At 42.8% G+C, this 20469-nt stretch overlaps 2 protein-coding genes across 5 annotated transcripts in view; both read left to right on the forward strand.

Moving 5' to 3' along the window:
• LOC122556961 overlaps positions 1-7242 on the forward strand; it is a 15569-nt gene extending 8327 nt beyond the window's left edge. For both annotated transcript variants that reach the window (XM_043704198.1, XM_043704199.1), the window contains exons 6-7: positions 2867-2984; positions 5453-7242. In XM_043704198.1, coding sequence (XP_043560133.1) covers positions 2867-2984; positions 5453-5578 — 244 coding nt within the window. In that variant the 3' untranslated portion in view covers positions 5579-7242. The remainder of the gene's footprint in view (positions 1-2866; positions 2985-5452) is intronic.
• Positions 7243-20151: 12909 nt separating this feature from the next.
• The window catches only part of LOC122556843 (protein FAM53A-like), a 174661-nt gene continuing 174343 nt past the window's right edge, over positions 20152-20469 (forward strand). For all 3 annotated transcript variants that reach the window (XM_043704084.1, XM_043704079.1, XM_043704083.1), the window contains exon 1: positions 20152-20259. The gene's annotated coding sequence lies outside the window, so the exon portion shown is untranslated. The remainder of the gene's footprint in view (positions 20260-20469) is intronic.

Below are 20469 nucleotides of genomic sequence, written 5' to 3' on the forward strand. Positions count from 1 at the left end.
CACTTCGCATTTATTTGAATTAAACTCCATCTGCCACTTCTCAGCCTATTGGCCCATCTGGTCCAGATCCTGTTGTAATCTGAGGTAACCCTCTTCGCTGTCCACTACACCTCCAATTTTGGTGTCATCTGCAAACTTACTAACTGTACCTCTTATGCTCGCATCCAAATCATTTATGTAAATGACAAAACATAGAGGGCCCAGCACCGATCCTTGTGGCACTCCACTGGTCACAGGCCTCCAGTCTGAGAAACAACCCTCCACCATCACCGTTTTCTACCTTGAGCCATTTCTTTATCCAAGTGTCTAGTTCTCCCCGTATTCCATGAGATCTAACCTGGCTAACCAGCCTCCATGGGGAACCTTGTTAAACACCTTACTGAAGTCCATATAGATCACATCTACTGCTCTGCCCTCATCAATCCTCTTTGTTACTTCTTCAAAAATCTCAATCAAGTTTGTGATACATGGCCACTTTCTTAAACAGTGGCACCACATCAGCAAACCCCCAGTCTTCTGGCACTTCACTTGTGACTATTGCTGATACAAATATCTCAGCAAGGGGCCCAGCAATCACTTCTCTAGCTTCCTACAGAGTTTCAGGGTACACCTGATCAGGTCCTGGGATTTATCTACTTTTATCTGTTTCGTTATCCAGCATTTCCACTGTAACAACATGGACATTTTTTTTCAAAATGTCACCATCTATTTTGCTACATTCTATACCTTCCATGTCCTTCTCCACAGTAAATACTGATGCAAAATACTTGATTAGTATCTGCCCCATCTCCTGTGACTCCACACAAAGGTCGCCTTGCTGATCGTTGAGGGTCCCTATTCTCTCCCTAGTTACCTTTTGTCCTTAAAGTTTTGTAACTTTTTAACCAATCTTTGTTTCATAACTTATTTTAAGCTTTCTCTATTCCATCAACCTCCAAAGCCAAGTGCTCTTGCCAGGGAGGAGGGGACATTGCTAGTCTTTTGTTTTCAATGGTTCCTGATTCATCCCTGTCTGGCCTTGATTTAGTTCCAAGTACTAACCCTCTTTTATTTTGTTCTGGAATCTGTTTTAATGGTGACCCTTCTCCAGCTTGGATACTGCAGGTCTCTGAACTGTAACTTAGGTGAACTACTCAAGGGTGACTCTTCCCTTGGAACTGCCTTCAACTGAAAGCAGTTCCAATGTCTTTGTCAGGAGGGATGATGGGGAAAGGGGGGAAAACAAAAAACTTTAGCCTGAAACAGCAATTGTGTATATAACCAAGATTTCTTTCCCACTCAATATTCTGAGACCCTTGCATATGATTCCCATCAAAGTAAAACTGGTCTTGGACATGTGTGAATCAATGCATTTCTATATGGATCCCTACAGCACATGTATATCAAGTAATGAGTGACCACCTAGAACTCTGTGGGAAGTGATTGCTGGGCTTGCGGAGATATTTGTATCATTGATAGTCACAGTGAGGTACCGTAAGACTGGAGGTTGGCTAACGTGGTGCCACTGTTTCAGAAAAGTGGTGAGAAAAAGCCGGTGAGCCTGACACCAGTGGTGGGCAAGTTGTTGGAGAGAATCCTGAGGGACAGATTTCCATGTATTTGGAAAGGCAAGGACTGATTAGGGATCGTCAACATGGCTTTGTGTGGGAAATTGTGCCTCAAACTTGAGGGCAGAACATTGTGATCTATATGGACTTCAGTAAGGTGTTCAAGGTTCCCCATGGGAGACTAGTTAGCAGGGTTAGATCTCATGGAATACAGGGGGAACCAGCCATTTTGATACAGAACTGGCTCAAAGATAGAAGACACGGTGGTGGTGGAAGGTTGTTTTTCAGACTGGAGGCCTGTGACCAGTGGAGTGCCACAAAGATCAGTGCTGGGTCCACTAATTTTTGTCACTTATATAAATGATTTGGATGTGAGCATGAGGTACAGTTTGCAGGTGACACAAAATTGGAGGTGTAGTGGACAGCAAAGAAGGTTATCTCAGATTACAATGGGATCTTGTCCAAGGGGTGGCAAATAGTCTATAATATAAATGCGAGGTGTTGCATTTCTGACCTCCCTCTATGGGAAGGATGTTGTGAAACTTGAAAGGGTTGAGAAAAGATTTAAAAGGATGTTGCCAGGGTTGGAGGATTTGAGCTATAGGGCAAGGTTTAATAGGCTGGGGCTGTTTTCCCCTGGAGCGTCAGAGGCGGAGGGGTGACCTTTTATAGAGGTTTATAAAATCATGAGGGCATGGTCTGATAATCCTATCCAAGTTTTTTCCCTGGGGTGGGGGGGGTGGTCCAGAACTAGAGGGCACAGGTTTAAAGTGAGGGGAACGATGAGAGACCTAAGGGCCAACTTTTTCAGTGATGGGTGTGGAATGAGCTGCCAGAGGATGTGGTAGAGGCTAGTACAATTGCAACATTGAAAAGGCATTTGGATGGGTATACGAATAGGAAGGGTTTGGAGGGATATGGGCCGCGTGCTGGCAGGTTGGACTAGATTGGGTCGGGATATCTCATTGGCGTGGACAAGTTGGACCAAGGGGTGTTTCCATGCTGTACATCTTCATGACTAATTATTAAACAATGTGCCAACTTCAGGTTTGCAGCTAAATTGATCTTTGGCTGGACTAGAGTCCCTCCTCCAATGGCTTAACTAGTTTTAAGTTGACTGTGGCCAGGCGCCATCACTTAATGAAATAGTGAGGGTCAGCAGAAGTTTCCATTACAAGTCAATAGTCAGTTGGCCCCTGAAATGTCATTCTTCTGAATGGGTGATCAAAATTTACCTGCAACCTGTTGTGATTTAGTCACTTGTATTCAATTTTCTTAGTTGAAAGAGGCCTCTGGTGTAAATTGCCACTCTGTTTCAGCCCTGGGATAGGTATTTGGTCTCCTCTGCATGGAATGGACAAAGCAAAGACACCACTGGAGCAATGGTTTGGTCCCCTGTGCTACACCCATGTGGCTACAAGCAACTCCTCCTCATTGGTAAGCTGATGTTCTGTCACTTGTCATCAAAAGTGACTGTTAACAAAACAGGTCTGCACAGGACTCTGCTTTATTTAATAGCCTTAGACCACTTTCTCTCAAAACATTGAAGGTATACTTGAGACAAAAATGGATCCTAATGCAAAAATGTAATGGGAATGATGACCAAATGATAGGTTTAAGGCATGGAGGGCTAGGAAGAGATTAGAGACTGGGACTTCCTCCGAAGCCCCATTTGTTTATTGAAGGCATGGCTGTTGGTGGTAATTCAAAAATAAATCACTTTTTGGGGGTGGGGTGGTGAAATTGTACAAAGTGTTTGTCCTCTAAATTGAATTGCATCCTAATGCACACTGCTTTCTCTCATCTGGTCACTCACTCCATCAGGCCCACAACGTGGTTTTCACTGGGTTGCCTGCTTAGAATGTCACCCACTTGAACAAACCCAATTCCAGCTTGAGCTTAGAATTTGTAGTAAATCAAAGCGGGGAGCGAAACAATGTCAACAGTATCAAACTTTAATGAAGAACACTTCACACTTCACTGGACATGGCTGGGGGTGTGTGGAGGTTTTCACTCGTTTTAAAATTTTGGGGCTTTTAAAAAGGATTTTCTCTGTATTAACTTGGTAAGGTGGATCCATTCCTGAGCAGCTCAGCTGAGTTAAATGCTCCCAAATCTGCCTGTCTTGAACAAAGCAACAAGTTGCAAACTAAACTCTGATATCTTTTAAGCTCCCCATCTTGAGACGAAACCAATCTGGAGGAACTCCTGTTTTCAATCCTCTTCAAAGTGAAAAACAATCCCCCTGAGAGACTTGCTCAAATCGAGCAAGACTATGGTGTGACTAGATCCATTGTAGATTCTATGGAGCTCATCTAATGGTCCTCAGCCTTTTTATATGGGATGTGGGGATCTCTAGCCAGTTATTTATGGGAATAAACAGTAATTTTCTGTTTTTAAGCATCAGTTACATCTGACTGACAGACAAATATGGAGCAGGAGTCGGTCACTTTGGCCAGTTCTGGTCTCCCTTCTTTGTTGTTTTTTTTTTCTTTTAAATTTGGTCACCCCCTCCACTTTTTTTTTTTCTTCCCTGTAGAAAGACCTGACTGATTACTTGGCCTTCATTCTACATTCCTGCCCACATTCTCATAAAGCTTGCGTCCTTATTTTAAAGCTACAAATCTATCTATTTCCACTTTGTGTTCAATATCCTAGCCTCTCCTGCTTTCTGGGGAAGTAAGTTCCAGATAATCTGGGAAGGGAAAAATGTTCCTCCATGCTACTGTAAATGGGTGCCTCCCTGTTAGGACAACATTATGATGCCCCCTCCAGGGCATGCGAGTTGAACCTGATCTGGCAGAGGTACGGGCACCACCACAGAAGGAGAAAGTGAGGACTGCAGATGCTGGAGACTGGAAAAACACAGCAGGCCAGGCAGCATCCGAGGAGCAGGAGAATCGACATTTCAGGCATAAGCCCTTCTTTAGGAATGAGGCTTGTGTGCCAAGTGGGCTGAGATAAAGGGGAGGGGGAGGGAATTTGGGGAGGGGTGCTGGGAATACGATAGGTGGAAGGAGGTGAGGGTGAGTGTTATAGGCCAGAGAGGGGGTGGGGGCGGAGAGGTCAGGAAGAAGATTGCAGGTCTCGGGTGCAGCGGAAACAGTAAATCATGTGTGTGGATTTGCAGGTGAATTTGCGACGCCTGGAGGAAGAGCGCCTCATCTTCCACCTGGGAACCCTCCAACCACACAGGATGAATGTCGCTTTCTCCAGCTTTATCTCGCTCCCCTCAATCTTCTTCCCGACCTCTCCACCCCACTGCCTTTTTATCTCAGCCTGCTTGGCACGCCAGCCTCATTCCTGAAGGGCTTATGCCCAAAACGTCAATTCTCCTGCTCCTCGGATGCTGCCTGGCCTGCTGTTTTTCCAGCACACATTTTTCAACACCACCACAAGCCTAATCTTATTGAATTTCTATTGCACCATTTACCATGTAGAGTGGCAGAGTGACTCAGTGGTTAACACTGCTGCCTCACCACACCAGGGTCCCAGGTTTAATTCCATCCAGAGTGTCTGTGGAGTTGAGTCATTCTCCTGGTGTCTACATGGGTTTCATCTGGGTGTTCCAGTTTCCTCCCACAGTCTGAAGATGTGCAGGTTAGGCTGGATTACAGGGGTAGGGTAGGGGGTTTGGGTCAAGGTGGGATGTTCTCTGGACAGTTGGCATGCACTCCCTGGACCAAATGGCATGCTCCCACACTGTAGGGACTCTGGTGTGAACCTGGGTGCTTGGAACATTACCAAGCTCTCTGGATTAATAGCTTAGTGATGATACTATTAGACCATCCCCTGACCCCCTTGAGCTGTTGCTGTTCTATCTCTATTAGCATTAAATAACTAATAATCCTGATTTTGTGTGGGATTGCCTTCTCCCTCTAACTCCATATGCTACACTTTTACAGATGCCTGATGATCAGACTCCCTTTCCATCTCGTCCTCTTGACATCTCCCCAAATGGAGATGAGGACCCCTTTGAATTACTCAGGTATTTAAGGAAAGGTCACAGTACTAATTGGACACCATGGTAATGAGCAAGTCAACACTTCTTCCTGATCTTACAGGCCAGAGTATAGACTGTGTATTTGTTATACACAGAGCAAGAGGATGGCTGTATGTTGATCTGTGGATTTTGTATCTGATTATTTAATGAACTTGTTTAAAAATTCAGCAGTTTTTCTAAGCTTCAATTTTCTTAAGAAGTTGGCTGTATATTTTGGGGGATAGTAAAGAGTGAATGAAGGTCTCGTGTTTGCCAACATGTGCTTCATTGTTCTGCTTCCAAATGTGGGAACTCATCGTGGGCTCCATCACTGCTCAACCTGGAAGTATATCCTTGACCACCTGTCGTCTCTTTTCTCCCGAAACCCTTTTCCCATCTCCAAGGGGGATGGGGAAAATAGGTATCTTTATCTATTGGATGAGTGTGGCCAAGGCTAAGTTTTAAAGTTCTGAAATTGCTGAATTTTTCCCTAACTAACTTCTGCAGAATTCACACTTCTAGGTGTCACTGATAGCAAAGCTTACTGTCTCTGAATCCTTGTGTAGAATAGAATCTAAACATCTCCTGATAAGCTTTTTTTTAAAAAAGTAAAAGAACAGAGACTCGCGCCAAGTTCCTGGCTACCTAATCTCTCAACAAGCCACAGGGTCAATGGAAGAAGGAATAGGAGCTTCCCCTTAACAGTTTGTAGATGTAATTGTTACTTGTAAGTATTCTGGTGTGCATTTAAAAATGTCAGTTTTTTTTTTCTTTTGTTTTTAACTCCAATGTAAGGGGTAAAAATTGCTCTTTTGGCAGAGCAGGAAGGCTGAGTTTTCATGTGTCCCTATTAACTTAAACTGGCTCTGACCACACCCCACGCCAACCTGTCAAGGGAGTTATGTTCTCAAAGATGGTTAGAATGCAGATTTCTTTCTAACTGAAAAGAAAACACTGCAAAATTTAATCAAAGGCTAAATTTTGAGTGGTTTCCAGAGTGACCTCTTTTAAACATCGTCTTCACATTTTGTTAACTTATTCTTGCATTTAAGGTCTTGACCTACCGTAATGAGGTTTCACTCAAGTGTGATCTAATTTTTCACACCTTTCACCACCAATGGACCTCTTGGTCCTCCTCACTCTGTCCACCCATTCACCCCTAGCAGAATCACCATTCACTACATTGTCTGTGGTCTTTGGTCACCTTTTTTCTGCATGAAAGTTTAGTGAAGCATTAGCACAGTATGCTGAAAAATTATGCAAGACAGTTTTCCAAATCATCTTATTCTGAGGTACTAGCCTCTTTTTATGCCTTTAAGGCACCCAGACTCTGTTTTCTGCATTGTTTTTGCCAGTTTTTCTCCTGAAATTTGTCTAACCTTGTTAGCAAAATGATCAATACCCTACAAGATTTAATCTTGTAGTTGAATGGTTTGAATTCGAGTAATCACTGGCCCATTGTTAGTGTTGACATGAAATGGATTTAGCACACTTAGTTCCCAATTATATGGAAATGTGGAGTTGTGTACCAAGTGCTCTGAGTCTCTTGTATTCTGTAGTCTGACTTGTATAAAATGTACTGGGGTTCACATTGTCACTCAACTTTTTTTGAATCTGTAAATGTTCTGTTTTAAACTTTGTTTGATGTCAGTGCTGTAAGGGTGAGTTTCTGTAACACTGATAAACTAGTACATAAAAAAAAATCTGAAGGTGTACACCTCTCTAACCGACTTTATTTTTTTTTGTGGTTCCATTGCATGTTTGTGTGAATGAGGGAGGGAAATGATAAACACAATTCCTACGAGAGGATGCTATGTTTAAATAACTCTCTGGATTTGACAACTCCTGAGGTGAAGTGAAGAGGGGCTGGGTGGAAGGTATGGAATAATCTCTCCTAGCAAGACAGCTTTTCTTTACCCTGTATCAAATCTAAATTAATCATCCACATTGGACACTATTCCAAACTCTTTAATTGCTTCAAATCAACAGCTCACTTTTGAACTTGAGTAAAATACTTGCTTTTTTTTTCCCCCCCACTTCCCTGTATTGAGGGGCAATGCAAGGTTTAAGGAAGCCAACAGCTTATTGACCATTCTTCATCTTTTGTTTCCTAGTGTAATGGAGAGGTGACTGCTTCAGTGGTGTTATGACTGAACTGTTAACCCAAAGACCCAGGTAATGTTTTGGGGGACCTGGGTTTGAATCCCACAACAGTAGATGGCAGAATTGAATTCGATTTAAACATCTGGAATTCTGAGTCTAATTGTGAAACCAATTTTTTTTTTGGGGGAGGGGGTAGTGGAAAAACCCATCTGGTTCACTTCCTCCCTTTAGGGAAGGAAACTGTCGTCATTACCTGGTCTGGGCCTACATATGATTCCAGACCCACAGCAACCTGGCTGACTCATAACTGCCCTCTGGGCAATAAATACTGTTCTAGCCAACAATGTCCACATCCCTGTGAATGAATGGATTAAAAATAAAATGCAGGTGAATTTGAAATGAAAAATACTGGAGAACGCAGTGGGTCAGGAGCAAGCAGGTATAGACATTGAGTCTAGATGACTCAGCTTCAGCTTTGAAACGTGAGTGGGATATTCCTTCCTTCCTTTGGAAGGTGTATGGATCTGATGGGCTGAATGGCCTGTATCCACACTGGGGATTCTGACTTTGATTTAAATGCTTTGTTAATGGATTTGACAAATTTGAAGAACTGATCATAATGAATTTTTGAGTAAGTCTGTTGATTAAAGTAATTAAGTCTGTAAATGTTTTGATACTTTGAAGAAAGTGTCAGATATTCAGGAGTATAGGTATTACATGATCTAGCATTATAGATACTAGAATGACTTAAGATAATTACAGTAATTGGCTGTTTAGAGTGCAGGAATAGGAATAATTCTGTTTTCCAGGAATCCATGCTGGACTTGTAAACAGTACAAAAGTATTTGATACTATGTTCTACATCAGACAATGGGGGAGACAGGATGGTTAGCAAATGCAATGGCTGTTAGAATGTAGGAAGACCAAAGTAGACTTGTGGGTTCTGGCAGCTATTTGGGCTGGGAAAGGTGGATAAGCAAAGATTAAATTAATCCTCTAATCTTTAAGTTATCTAAAGATATTGGAATATGTTGAGGTGCTGTTGCACTTTTTGTCTTGTGGGTCAGCTGCATTTAAAGACCCTTTTTTTAAAAAATGGGTGTCTACTGTACATTAATAAACGAGTAGACATTCAGACTAATAGTCTGACTTTTATCAATCAAATCTTCCAGGATGGGTAGGTAGCAGAGATGCTCGCAATATTGAAGACTGGATATAGGAATAGGCAAGGAACAGAGGGGTGCAGACCAAGTGTTCAGAATGGCTACATTTTTTATTTTCAAAACTTAAAATCTCTTTAATTATTCACCCAACTATATGGGTATCAGTTACTACTTCACTAAATAGTAAGTCAACTATTTCTTTAGTTTGTTAAAGGGGTCTTGTGAAGTGGTACCTGAGCACTATTCCACTGTTCTGCGACTTGGTCTGCTTGGGCACTACCCCTATTTCCAAACCTGCCTGTTCACTAAACAGTTTCACATTGTCCATCTGATCCACTGGATTGGGAACAGCTAGCTGCAGCCCTCTGGGAGAAATCCGAATGTGTTGCTGTAGCCAAAGCAAATGCCTCCAGCCAGTGAACTCAAGCATTAGATCTATTTTCAGATTTTTTTTTTTAAAATACCAATTGAGTGGGGAAGAGCAACTGAATGATGTCAGTGCTGTTTTCTTGAGTGTTTGCAGATGACACCCAGGCACACTTCCAGATACAGTGAGGTGACTGCTACTTTTGTTCCTTTGAATCCAGCCATATTCAGTATTTTAGCTGTTTTAAATGCTAATTAGTCCCTCCTTTTTACTCCCAGTAGTAATTTTAAGTGACTAATGTGGATTTAGACCTCTAACAGTGAGCCTTCATTATAAATACTTGTACGTGTAACAGATTGTCACTGCACCAGGCACTTTCTTTGCCCACTACCCTGAAGGGGTGATTCAGTGTGAGGAGAAATTTATGTCCAAGCCTACACTGTGCAAGAGAAGCTATTGGACTTTTGAGGGGGTTTTGCTGCTCCTTAATCTGGTTCCTGGAACTTCATATGAATCTGACAGTTTGGTTTTTTTCCCCTCTAGCACCTTTCCAATCTATCCACTTCCAAGCCAAACTTTTTTCACTCCGACTGTAGCATTTCCTCCTGGAACTCTTTGGACTGAGACTGGCTTTCTCTGTGTCAAATACCATCCAATCACTGTCTTATGGCACAAAGGGAGGCAATTCAACATGTTGTACCTTCACCAGCTCTTTAAAATGGGCATCGTACTGATCCCCTCTGTCCCCTCTTTTTTTTTTTTTATTATCCAGATGATCCTCCAAAGCCTCCATTGAGCATGCTATCAGGCAGGGCCTCGGGGGTGAGAAGTTTGTCTTTTTTCACATCACCCTTGCTTCTCTTCTCTTTGAATGAGAGGGCATTGATTTTATTCTGTTTTGAGCTAGAATGACTTCTCCCTCTCCAGCTCCCTCATGATTTTGAAAACATCAATTGGATTTCCTGAGTCACCTTCTTGCCAAGAGGAACTGTCCCCTGTCTTTAATATATCCTCAACTAAAATTTGTTCCTGTAAACTGCATCTATATTCTTTCTAATGCATTCACATACTTTTTATTGCACACCTGAGATTCTACACAATACTTCAGCTGAGATCTAACAAGTTCCACATCACCTTTGCTCTTCTATGCCCTCATTAATAATGCCAAGGATATGGTGTCTCTTATCTTCAGTTTATGAACATATACACTGTCTACCACCCCCCCCCCCCCCCCCCCACCCACCCTTAGAGCTGTACTCTATGGTTCTTCCTATGAAGATGTATCACCTCGTTTCTCTATGTTCAAACTCCTCTGCCTGTTCTGTCTGTGCCCTTTCAGTTTCCATACTGGCCTCTGACTTGAAACTAGAATGTGTAGCACCTTAGACAAGATGGGTATTTGCTCACTCTGCCAGCAGAGGCAGTGGTGCACTCTAGAACCATTACTTATTAGATTGCAAAATACTATACAGGTTGTTTTGCTATAATGTATATTTTCTGACATAAACTTGCTATAGTACAACTAAAAAATTGGGGATAATGTTCCTACAGCATGAAGTTTCCAACCTTTTTTATTGGTGATAAAACAATTCTGGCCCCATTACTGTAATGGTACAGCTATTACATGATTTTCTTAACGGGATTGCACAAGAATGTTATAACATGGTAGTTCCAATGTGCCAACTCCACATTGTCACCTGAGGGTGGAATTGAACCTGGGTCCCTGGTGCTGTGTGGTAGCAATGCTAACCACTGGGCCACAGTGCACTCCCAGTTGGGACAGCAAATATCTCAATTGTGGATATGCCAGACAATTCTCTATAATTGCTGCAACCCAAATCTACCATCAAGTATTCTGGAACATTACAGCATGGAGAGGTACAGCTGCTTAGCCTTCCTTTTCTCACACCTTCTCCTCCCCACCCCTCATTACAACAGAGGGAGTTTGAGAGCTTGGGTCTGAACTAGGGACTAGATAGACACTGAATAAGCTTTCTCTCTGCATGGACCTTTAGTCGAGCATAGCAGCAACTTCAGGAATCAGAAGTCAGTGCATGATCTGTGCCTCATACCAATCACTGTGTGGAACATCAGTGACTGTACATATACCTGCAGAACTTAGGGGGTCAAGAGCTCCAACTGAGAATAGCCATACAGCATGGAAATAGGCCCTTCAGCTCAATTTGTCCGTGCTGACCAAATTTCCCTAACTGAACCAGTCCCATTTGGTCCATATTCCTCTATACTCTGTCTGTCTATTCACATACCTGTCCTAGCTGTAACTGTACACTTCTCTACCACTACCTCTGGTAGTTCATTCTACATCTGCACCACCCTCTGGAATATATTGCCCCTCTGCTCCCTTTCTAATTACTTCACCTCTCTCTCCTTAACCCTATGCCCCCTCTAGTTTTGAGTTCCCCCACATGGGGAAAACACCTAGGCTATTTACCCTATCCATGCCCCTCATGGTTTTGTTAACCTCTAAGGTCACCGCTCAGCTTTTAGCACTCCAGGGAAAATAGTCCCAGCCCATCCGACCTCAAACCCTCCTGTCTTGCTGATGGTTCTTGGACAGGAGAAATGAGAAGTGGGGGGGGTGGAGAAGAGAGATTTTAAAGTTAAGATTGAGGTATTGTTGAACTGGGAGTTAATATAGTCATGTTTTGGATGCACAGAAATTTCCTTTGACTAAACTCAAGGTGGACTGAAGCATTGCTTTTTATCTCTACTACAAGCTCCATACACTATCCATAGGTTCCATTTCTCTCCCTGATCAATCCGAAGCCGAAAAAGAACAGAGAGTCTGTGAATATGTTGAATTAAAGGAAAAGAACTGTGGATGCAGAAAATCTGAAACTTAGTGTTGGAGAAACTCAGTATGTTGGCAGGACTTTTATTGTTGCTTATTTCAAATGTCTTGTCTTAGACCCTAAACTGAGTTCACAAGCTCATGCACTCTATCACTAATTTCTATCATTGTTTGATTCTGATCAGACTCCGATCATATGCTGAAAACCCCATTCTTGCTTTTAGTACCAACATATTCCAATCCTCTCCTAGTCAACCGCTCTACTTTCAATCTCCATAACCTAAACTTGTATGTAACTGTGTTCTAGCTTGTATGAATCCTGTAGATCTGCCAACCTTGTTTGTTGACACTCCTCCCCTTTCTATTCTTGCACAAGGGAACTCCTTCAATTCATTCATGGAATGGGGGCATTGCAGAGGGCAGGTGATAGTCAGCTGCATTGCTGAGGTCTGGAGTCAGAGATGCACAACATGGAAACAGACCCTTCGGTCCATGCCGACCAGATATCCCTCCAAACCTTCCTATTCATATACCCATCCAAATGCCTCTGAAATGTTGCAATTGTACCAGCCTCCACCACTTCCTCTGGCAGCTCATTCCATACATGTACCACTCTCTGCATGAAAATGTTGCCCCTTGGGTCTCTTTTATATCTTTTCCCCCCTCACCCTAAACCTATGCCTTCTAGTTCTGGACTCCTTGACCCCAGGGAAAAGAGTTTGTCTATTTACCCTATCCATGCCCCTCATAATTTTGTAAACCTCTATAAGGTCACCCCTCAGCCTCCGAAGCTCCAGGGAAAACAGCCCCAGCCTGTTCAGCCTCTCCCTATAGCTCAAACCCTCCAACCCTGGCAACATCCTTGTAAATCTTTTCTGCATCCTATTGGAAAGATGTTGAAAGGAAGGAGACCAGAATTGCACGCAATATTCCAACAGTGGCCTGACCAATGTCCTAGACCAGACTATTGAAGGAAAACCTTTCCTAAAGGATATTAATGATCTAAAAGGGTTTTTCTGGCCATGGTCATCATTAGACTCTTTAATTGCAGATAAAAAACAAATTGAATTGAAATTCATCTACCATGAATGGATTTAAACCTGGGTCCCCAGAACAGTCCTGGGTCTCGGGATTAACACTCCAGCGATAATACCACTCGGCCATTGTCTCCCCAGATTGAAGCAGGTTAGTAAACAACATTTTTTTTCATTACTGGGATGAGTGTCGCTGGCCAGGCCAGCATTTATTACCCATCCCTAATGGTTCAGAGCAGTTAGGAGTCAACCCCATTGCTGTGGGTGTGGAGTCACATGTAGGCCAGATCAGGTAAGGATGGCAGCTTCCTTCTCTAAAGGACATTAGTGATCCTGATGGGTTTTTCCAACAGCCAACCAATGGATTCATGGCCATCATTAGACTCTTAATTCCACATTTTCTTCAATGAATCTAAATTCTGAGAGGTGGGCCCCTGGATTAACAGTCCAGCGATTAATACCACTAGGTCATCGCCTCCTTTTATGGAGTTGAGGAAAGCAGTGATTAGGATCCATGCTTTGGTTTGAGTTGCTTTGAAGACTTGGATTGTTTCGCTTTTGGAAAGTACTTAGAATGGTGTTTCGTGGATCAACAGCAAGGCAAATGCTTACACTCATGAGTCGGTCCTTTAATTTCTGGAGGTGATGAAGAATGCTAAAATCCACTGTGTAATTGTTAGGCCTGCTGGCTGAGTGACATTTATCCAAGTATCTGCATTATAAGAGTAGTGTGGTTGTAAAGCCTTTTTAAATTTTGTGTATTGAGGGCCACCAAGATAGTTAAAGTTGCTGAAAATCATGCTTCCGGCAGGAGATGTTGGCTGAGTCCATTTTAATAACAGCTCCTTTACAGCCCAGTGGAACAAGCCAAAACTAATAGTGTTGAGACCTGACAGTAAAAGAGGAAGCAGGCCGTGACATCTTTACTCCTAGTTCCTTTTCCTACAACTCATACCATTATGAAGTGATAGCCAGAACATGCGCACAATTACCAGAGCGGAAACAGACCAAGGCAGGGTTTGTGGCAATCTATCTTGCAAAGAACAAAAATTGAACCCTGTTCCCAAGAGAGTGGGTGGCCTATTCCCAGACCTATCTGTTTTGGTGAATAATTGCTTGGACTCTATCATTGTTATTGAGTTGCCTGCTGATACTGGAGGGCTGTTCCATTGTTCTGTGTTCCTTCTTGGATGCTGTTATTTTTGACAGAGATTGGGAGCTCTGCGGTGAAGCTGCAACCCAACACGCTGGGGATATCTTTTGCGTCGTTTAGAAAAAATGGTAGCTTCTTTACTCTAAAAGGTCCTTTTTGTTGTTCTTGACAGAACACCTTCCTTAATAACAAAGCAAAAGCCAAAGAAAGCAGATTGAAAATAAAGGCCAAATATTAAAACATGGATTTTAAGACACTTTTACAGCTTACTTGCTGTTGCCTTTTTAAAATTCTGGCTCCAAAGAAAAAACTCTGGGTTATCATTTTGAATATTCATTTGGGATCTATTTTTCCCACTGCCACGGCAGGTGAGGTACTGTAGTTGTCCTTGGCATTGCTTCAGATGAAGAATCCAGAGTTTCTCCTCATGTAAACATTGTGCAAACATGAACCTCACTGGAAAAGGCCTATCGCTAGAGGCAGATCATCATAGTAGAATCAATACCTCCAGCATTGTGAAGGAATGGAGGGTGTCAGTGAGGAAATTCTAGGTCTGAGTAGGGTACGGGTAACAGAGCATGGGTTCAGTTGAAATGAAGGAAAAGGAAGGGCTTCATGAGTGATGGGGCTGGAAGCTGGAGATGGGGGAATACAGACCTTGGTCCTCCTGTTTCAGTTGGAATAAATTAACACCTTTTTTTCAGGTAGTGGGACCAAAGAGAAAGGGAAGGGATCCAGAAAAGTCACAAGTGAGTATCATAGAAAGTGGATCCAATGAAGATGGGGATGCCTGAATGGCTCCGTGGCTATCTTTAGATTTTTGTGAATTTTTCAAAAGAACTTTAGTCATTATTTGAGTATCAGTGCAAGAGCTGTTATCTGGTGCCCCTTTTATAAAACTGTACAATGTGCTTGTCAGATAAGAACAGGATCCTGGTTAGCTGCACATTTAGAACATCCTAAATATCAAACATGGCTGGTTCACTGATCAGCGGAGAAACTACTAAGAGTCAGAGTCCTAGAGATGCACAGAACCCAAACAGATCTCTCTGTCCAACACAACCATGCTGACCAGATATCCTAATTTAATCTAGTCCCGTTTGCCAGCAAGTGGCCCATATTCCACCTAAACCCATCCAAATGTCTTTTAAATGTTGCAATTGTACTAGCCTCCACCACTACCTCTGGCAGCTCATTCCACACACGCATATCCCCCTCTGTGTGAAAAGTTGCCCCTTTTGTTCCCTTTTTAAATCTTTCCCCTCTCGTTCTGGACTCTCCCATCCCAGGGAAAAAACCTTGGCTCTTCACTCTAACCATGCCTGTCATGATTTTATAAACCTCTATAAGGTCACCCCTCCGCCTCTGACACTCCAGAGAAAATACCCCCAGTCAATTCAGCCTCTCCCTATCACTCAAACCCTCCAACCCTGACAACATCCTTGTAAATCTTTTCTGAACCCTTTCAAGTTTCACAATATCCTTCCAATGGAAGGGAGACCAGATTTGACGCAGTATTCCAAAAATGGCCTAACTGATGTCATGTTACAGCTGTAACATGACCTCCCAACTCCTGTCTTCCATGCACTGACCAATAAAGGCAAGCAAACCAAATGCTGCCTTCACTATCCTATCTACCTGTAATTCCACTTTCAAGGAGCTGTGAACCTGCACTCCAAGATCTCCTCGTTCAGGAACACTCCTCAGGGCTTTACCATTAAGTGTTGGTTTGGAGATGCCTGTGTTGGACTGGGGTGTGCAAAGTTAAAAATCACACAACCTGCTGTTGTGTGATTTTTAACCATTAAGTGTGTAAGTCCTGCCTTGATTTGCCTTTCCAAAATACAGCACCTCACATTTTATCTAAATTAAACTCCATCTGCAATTCCTTGGCCTATTGGCCCATCTGATCAAAATCCCATTGTACTGAGGTAACCTTCTTCGCTGTCCACTACGCTGCCAATTTTGATGTCATCTGCAAATTTATGAACTATACCACTGGAATTCACATCCAAATCATTGTGTGGTTGTAGCTAGCTTTCAGAATCCAGGAATAGTGGGAGCATGTATGGAGGACCGAACTAGAGGCAGTTGTCATACAGTCAATGGAATGAGGCCATTGAGTTTATGCAAAAGAATCTAGTTTGTCCTATTCCCCTATTCTACCCCATAGCCTTGCTATTTCCCCAAATGCATATCCAGTATCATTTTTTGATATTGTTCATTTCATCCTCTCCAAGTACACCATCCTTCTGGCCAGTGTATTCCACATCATTACCTCGTGCTGTGCTTTTATTTTAAACAATCCTCTTATTCTTGCTTTCATTCTCTTCTAACACCCACCACCAGCACAAATGTTCTCCATTTGTGCTCCGCAGTTTTTGTATCACCAGCTAAAGAGAGCAGCCTTTTCCCCCAGCCTCACCCACTTCTCCCACTCTAAACCTATCCACCATCCTCTGCAGTCTCAATCAAATCTCTCATCAATCTCTATGCTCTCAGAATAATTCTAGCTTTCCCAACTTAAACGTGCAGATAACATCCCTTCTCTCTGGAACCATTCAGGTAATTGTCCTCTGCAGACTCTCCAGCACCTGCCCCCACTAGGATACCCACAGCCATCCTTCACTGCGATGATTAGAACTGAACACTCCACTTTAGTTGGAACCTAACTACAGCTTTAGGAGGATTCAGCGGATCCCATTTGCTTTGTCTCTCCCTGACACCATTTCAAGCATTTATGTGCATGTACTCAGGGTCTACGCCATTGGGTATATGTTGTGTCTCCTATCCGTTCTGCTCAAATGCATCATCTCACACCCCTCCATTTATCCAACCTGCTAACCCATCTACATCCTATTGCAGTTGGTTAGCATTATTCTTGCTGTCTGACACACCTGCAAGTTTGATCTCTCCAAAATGTCATTTTATCCTGGTACCGAAGAAGCCTCACCTTGTGCATCCCACATGGTGCAATGTTGATTGTCTGTCTGTCTGTGTGCCTTCCCAATATTGCAACTGCGTTTCTACTCTTTCTTGTTCCCTCTTGTGTAGTTCCTCACCCATTTGGTGTTAGCTTGAAGGAATGCAGTCCAGATTACTATTGACATTCCCAGGCTGCAAGGCTGTACATAGGTTTTAGAATAACACACGCCCCTAAAGGGTTTTGTCTTTCCTTCCTACTTTTCCAGATGGCCACCCATCTACTATCCTTTGTCTGTGGGATCCAGGAAACTCTGTCTGCTTCACTCTGTAGAGAATTGATTTCAAATGTTATCAATTTCACTTTGAGTGACCTACCTCCTGAAATGTTTACATTCCTGTTTTAATCTCTCCTCCGTGTCATTACAGGTATTGTTCTGTCTTTGTGCCCCTGGGGGTTTTGGAAGTGGCAGTGGGCTGGAAGCTATTGTAATTGGGCCTGGGGTATAATCAGCTATATGGGAACAGAGGCAATCCTAAGGATATACTGTTATCATACAGTGCTTTCAGGATGGACATTGTATTCTGAAAGAAAATCAACACTTTTTTCTTTAAAATCCTTTAAATTCTCCAGCCTTGCACTCCTATTTTTGAGGATGATAGCATTTTTGTTTCCTCAGACTACCTTCAAATTAGTTAGAAGTTACATGACACCAGGTTATAGTCCAGCAGTTTATTTGAAATCACACGTGCTTTCAAAATGCATATGACAAAGGAACACTGCTCCGAAAGCTTTTGATTTCTAATAAACCTGTTGGACTATAACCTAGTGTCGTGTGACTTCTGTCCTGGTCCACCCAGTCCAACACCAGCACCTCCCCATCATTTGGGCCTATGAGCTAGGTTTACTGTCACCACATTTTCCACTCTACTATTCTTTTGTAGCTTCAGTACATAATATTGCCAACACATGGAAAATACTTAAGAGAAGAGCCGGTTTACAATCAGATTCCTGTGTAATGCACATTCTGAGTCTGATAGCTATGTGTAGGATTTCAAAGTGAAATTTTTACTTTGTGCCTGCGATCAGGGAAAACCATTTAAGCAAATGACAAACAATGCTGCTGGCCAAGTCAGATTGGGTACCTACTGCTGAAGCTGCCTGTGGAAGTAGAAAAATGGCAGCCAGCACTGTCCGTGATGACAAGTATTAAAAACTTTGGTGGGTATGGTTTCCTTCATAAAAAAAAGGATTAAACATATTTGGAATTCTCCACAGATGGCGCTGTAATGTAAAGAGTAATTTTTACCTACACTGAATCCCATGTCTCTTCAGGCAGAAGGGACAAGCATTGCTGCCTTTTTTTTTCCGTTGTTGACGTTTACTTGTACACTCTCATTTTAGTACCCAGTGCAAAGAAATTCCATATCATTCTGATTATGGTAATACAACCAGGCTTTGCTTGAGCTTGAGAGTCTTGGTCTGACTATTATTTGATAGAAAATGAATTTACATTAATATCTAAATTTATTTTATCTCCTTTTGAACAGTTGGGAGTAGATTTTTTTTCTCAAAAATCTAGATTTCAATCAGCACTGAACAATAGTAAGTACTGATTAGGGGGTGCAATTAAGGCCTGGAACCATGTGGCCAGGCAGCTGTTCTCTTCTGTGATTTAAATTCCTTTTATGGCAACGAGACAAACTATTTTTTATAACAAAAACACTTGTAAGTAATTTCTCAACTCTTTCATTCTTTGAAAGATTTTTTTATAATACTCTATTCATACAGCAGAATGTATGTGACTCTTTTGTTCTATCAAAGCTGCCCAGATTGCTGAAAAGGAATACTTGTTAATTAATTTCTAAATTCAAGAAACTCAACGTAACTTTGAGCTCCAATCAAGAACTGACTACATATTATTCCATATTTGTTTTAAAAACACAACTAAAGCTTTATTTTCCTTTGTACCATATAAACAAGTATTTATGTGAGTATATAGTGTATTCACCAAAATTTGTTGCTAATGAACATTCAACAAGAAAAAGTTTTTTTTTTATAAAATATTTTTACATCCTACAATGGAAGTTTGCAGTATTATTTTTAATTCTAACTTGCACCACTGGACCTGTTGAAAATAACTTAGTGTTGCTGCAATGAGAAAAGGAGAAACCTTAAAAAGTCTCCCAAAGACATGAATGATTGAGATTAAAATTGAATGGAATCAGTCAGAACAGAAGCAGCAGCAGCATGGGAACTGAGTTGAGAAAACTACATGTCCCGACAGCCTCTGGGCTAGTGCCAGACAGACCCACTCTGAGAGGGGAAAAAATGGGAATATGCAGGCATCACTTGTCAAAGTTATAAAATAACTTATTCTAAAAATTTAATATCTCCTCAGCATGAGACTAAACCTAAATCAATTATGCTCCTCCTTGTATTAACATATCACTCTCAGCGCACTTCTGTTTATTTGTTCAACTACGCACCCCCACCACTGCTATCGGTTGGCTCTATCCGCCTGACACGATCACCCTTTTCCTTTGGACTAGGCCAGTTGCTGGCTAGAGGAGGGGATTCCTGTTCAGTTCAGACATTTGTAATCGGAAAGCCTTTCACTGAAAGCAACTAAATCCTTGCAAGCAATATAACCATCTTAAATCTAAGTGTTGTGCTGCCTGGTGGATTGAAAGGGAATGTTTCTGCCGGTAGTAGAAGTTTTTGATAATAGATGACCTTCCCCCCCCCCACCTTTTCCCATTCCTATTCGCCTGTGAAGCAGGTTCCCACATCCGCCATTGTGGTCCGTAACAACTGGTCGGAGAGAGTGGGGGGAGCTGGATCTTTTCATGCACAATTAATGCGCAACTTCGTGGAAAAAAAGACCCCGTGGGTTCGAAGTCGCGATGCACCGGGGTGGGTAATTTGTCTCCTCCATTCGCAAGCGCCCAGTCGACCCAGTGTGTGAGTGGGAGTGAGGATGGGGAAGGGCCTGACACCCCTGGTGTCCCCAATGGGCGGCAGCGGGTGGTAGGGGCCGGAGAGTCTATATAAGGCGGCGGAGTGGTCCCCGTTGCTCAGTTGCTGTGGAGCGCGTTACCAGGGAGACGGAGGAGGCCGCAGCTACCGCCGGAGGAGCAGCAGCAACAGCGGCGGCCGGACACTGATGGTGGCGGTGGGTGCATCATCCGCTTGTCAGCTGCAACAAAATCCCCCCCCCCCCTCTCCCCCGGCCCATGAAGCGAGACCCCTGGGGGTGGGGGGTGGTGGAGGGGGTAAAGTTGTTGGAGGCCTCTTGAAGGACAAACACACACTCACTCTCGGTCCCCCCCACCCACCCCCACACCCCACCCCCCTCACCCCCACCCCTCACCCCCACCTCCCT

This window comes from Chiloscyllium plagiosum, chromosome 14 (assembly GCF_004010195.1).
Source record: "Chiloscyllium plagiosum isolate BGI_BamShark_2017 chromosome 14, ASM401019v2, whole genome shotgun sequence".
Taxonomy (NCBI): Eukaryota; Metazoa; Chordata; class Chondrichthyes; order Orectolobiformes; family Hemiscylliidae; genus Chiloscyllium; species Chiloscyllium plagiosum.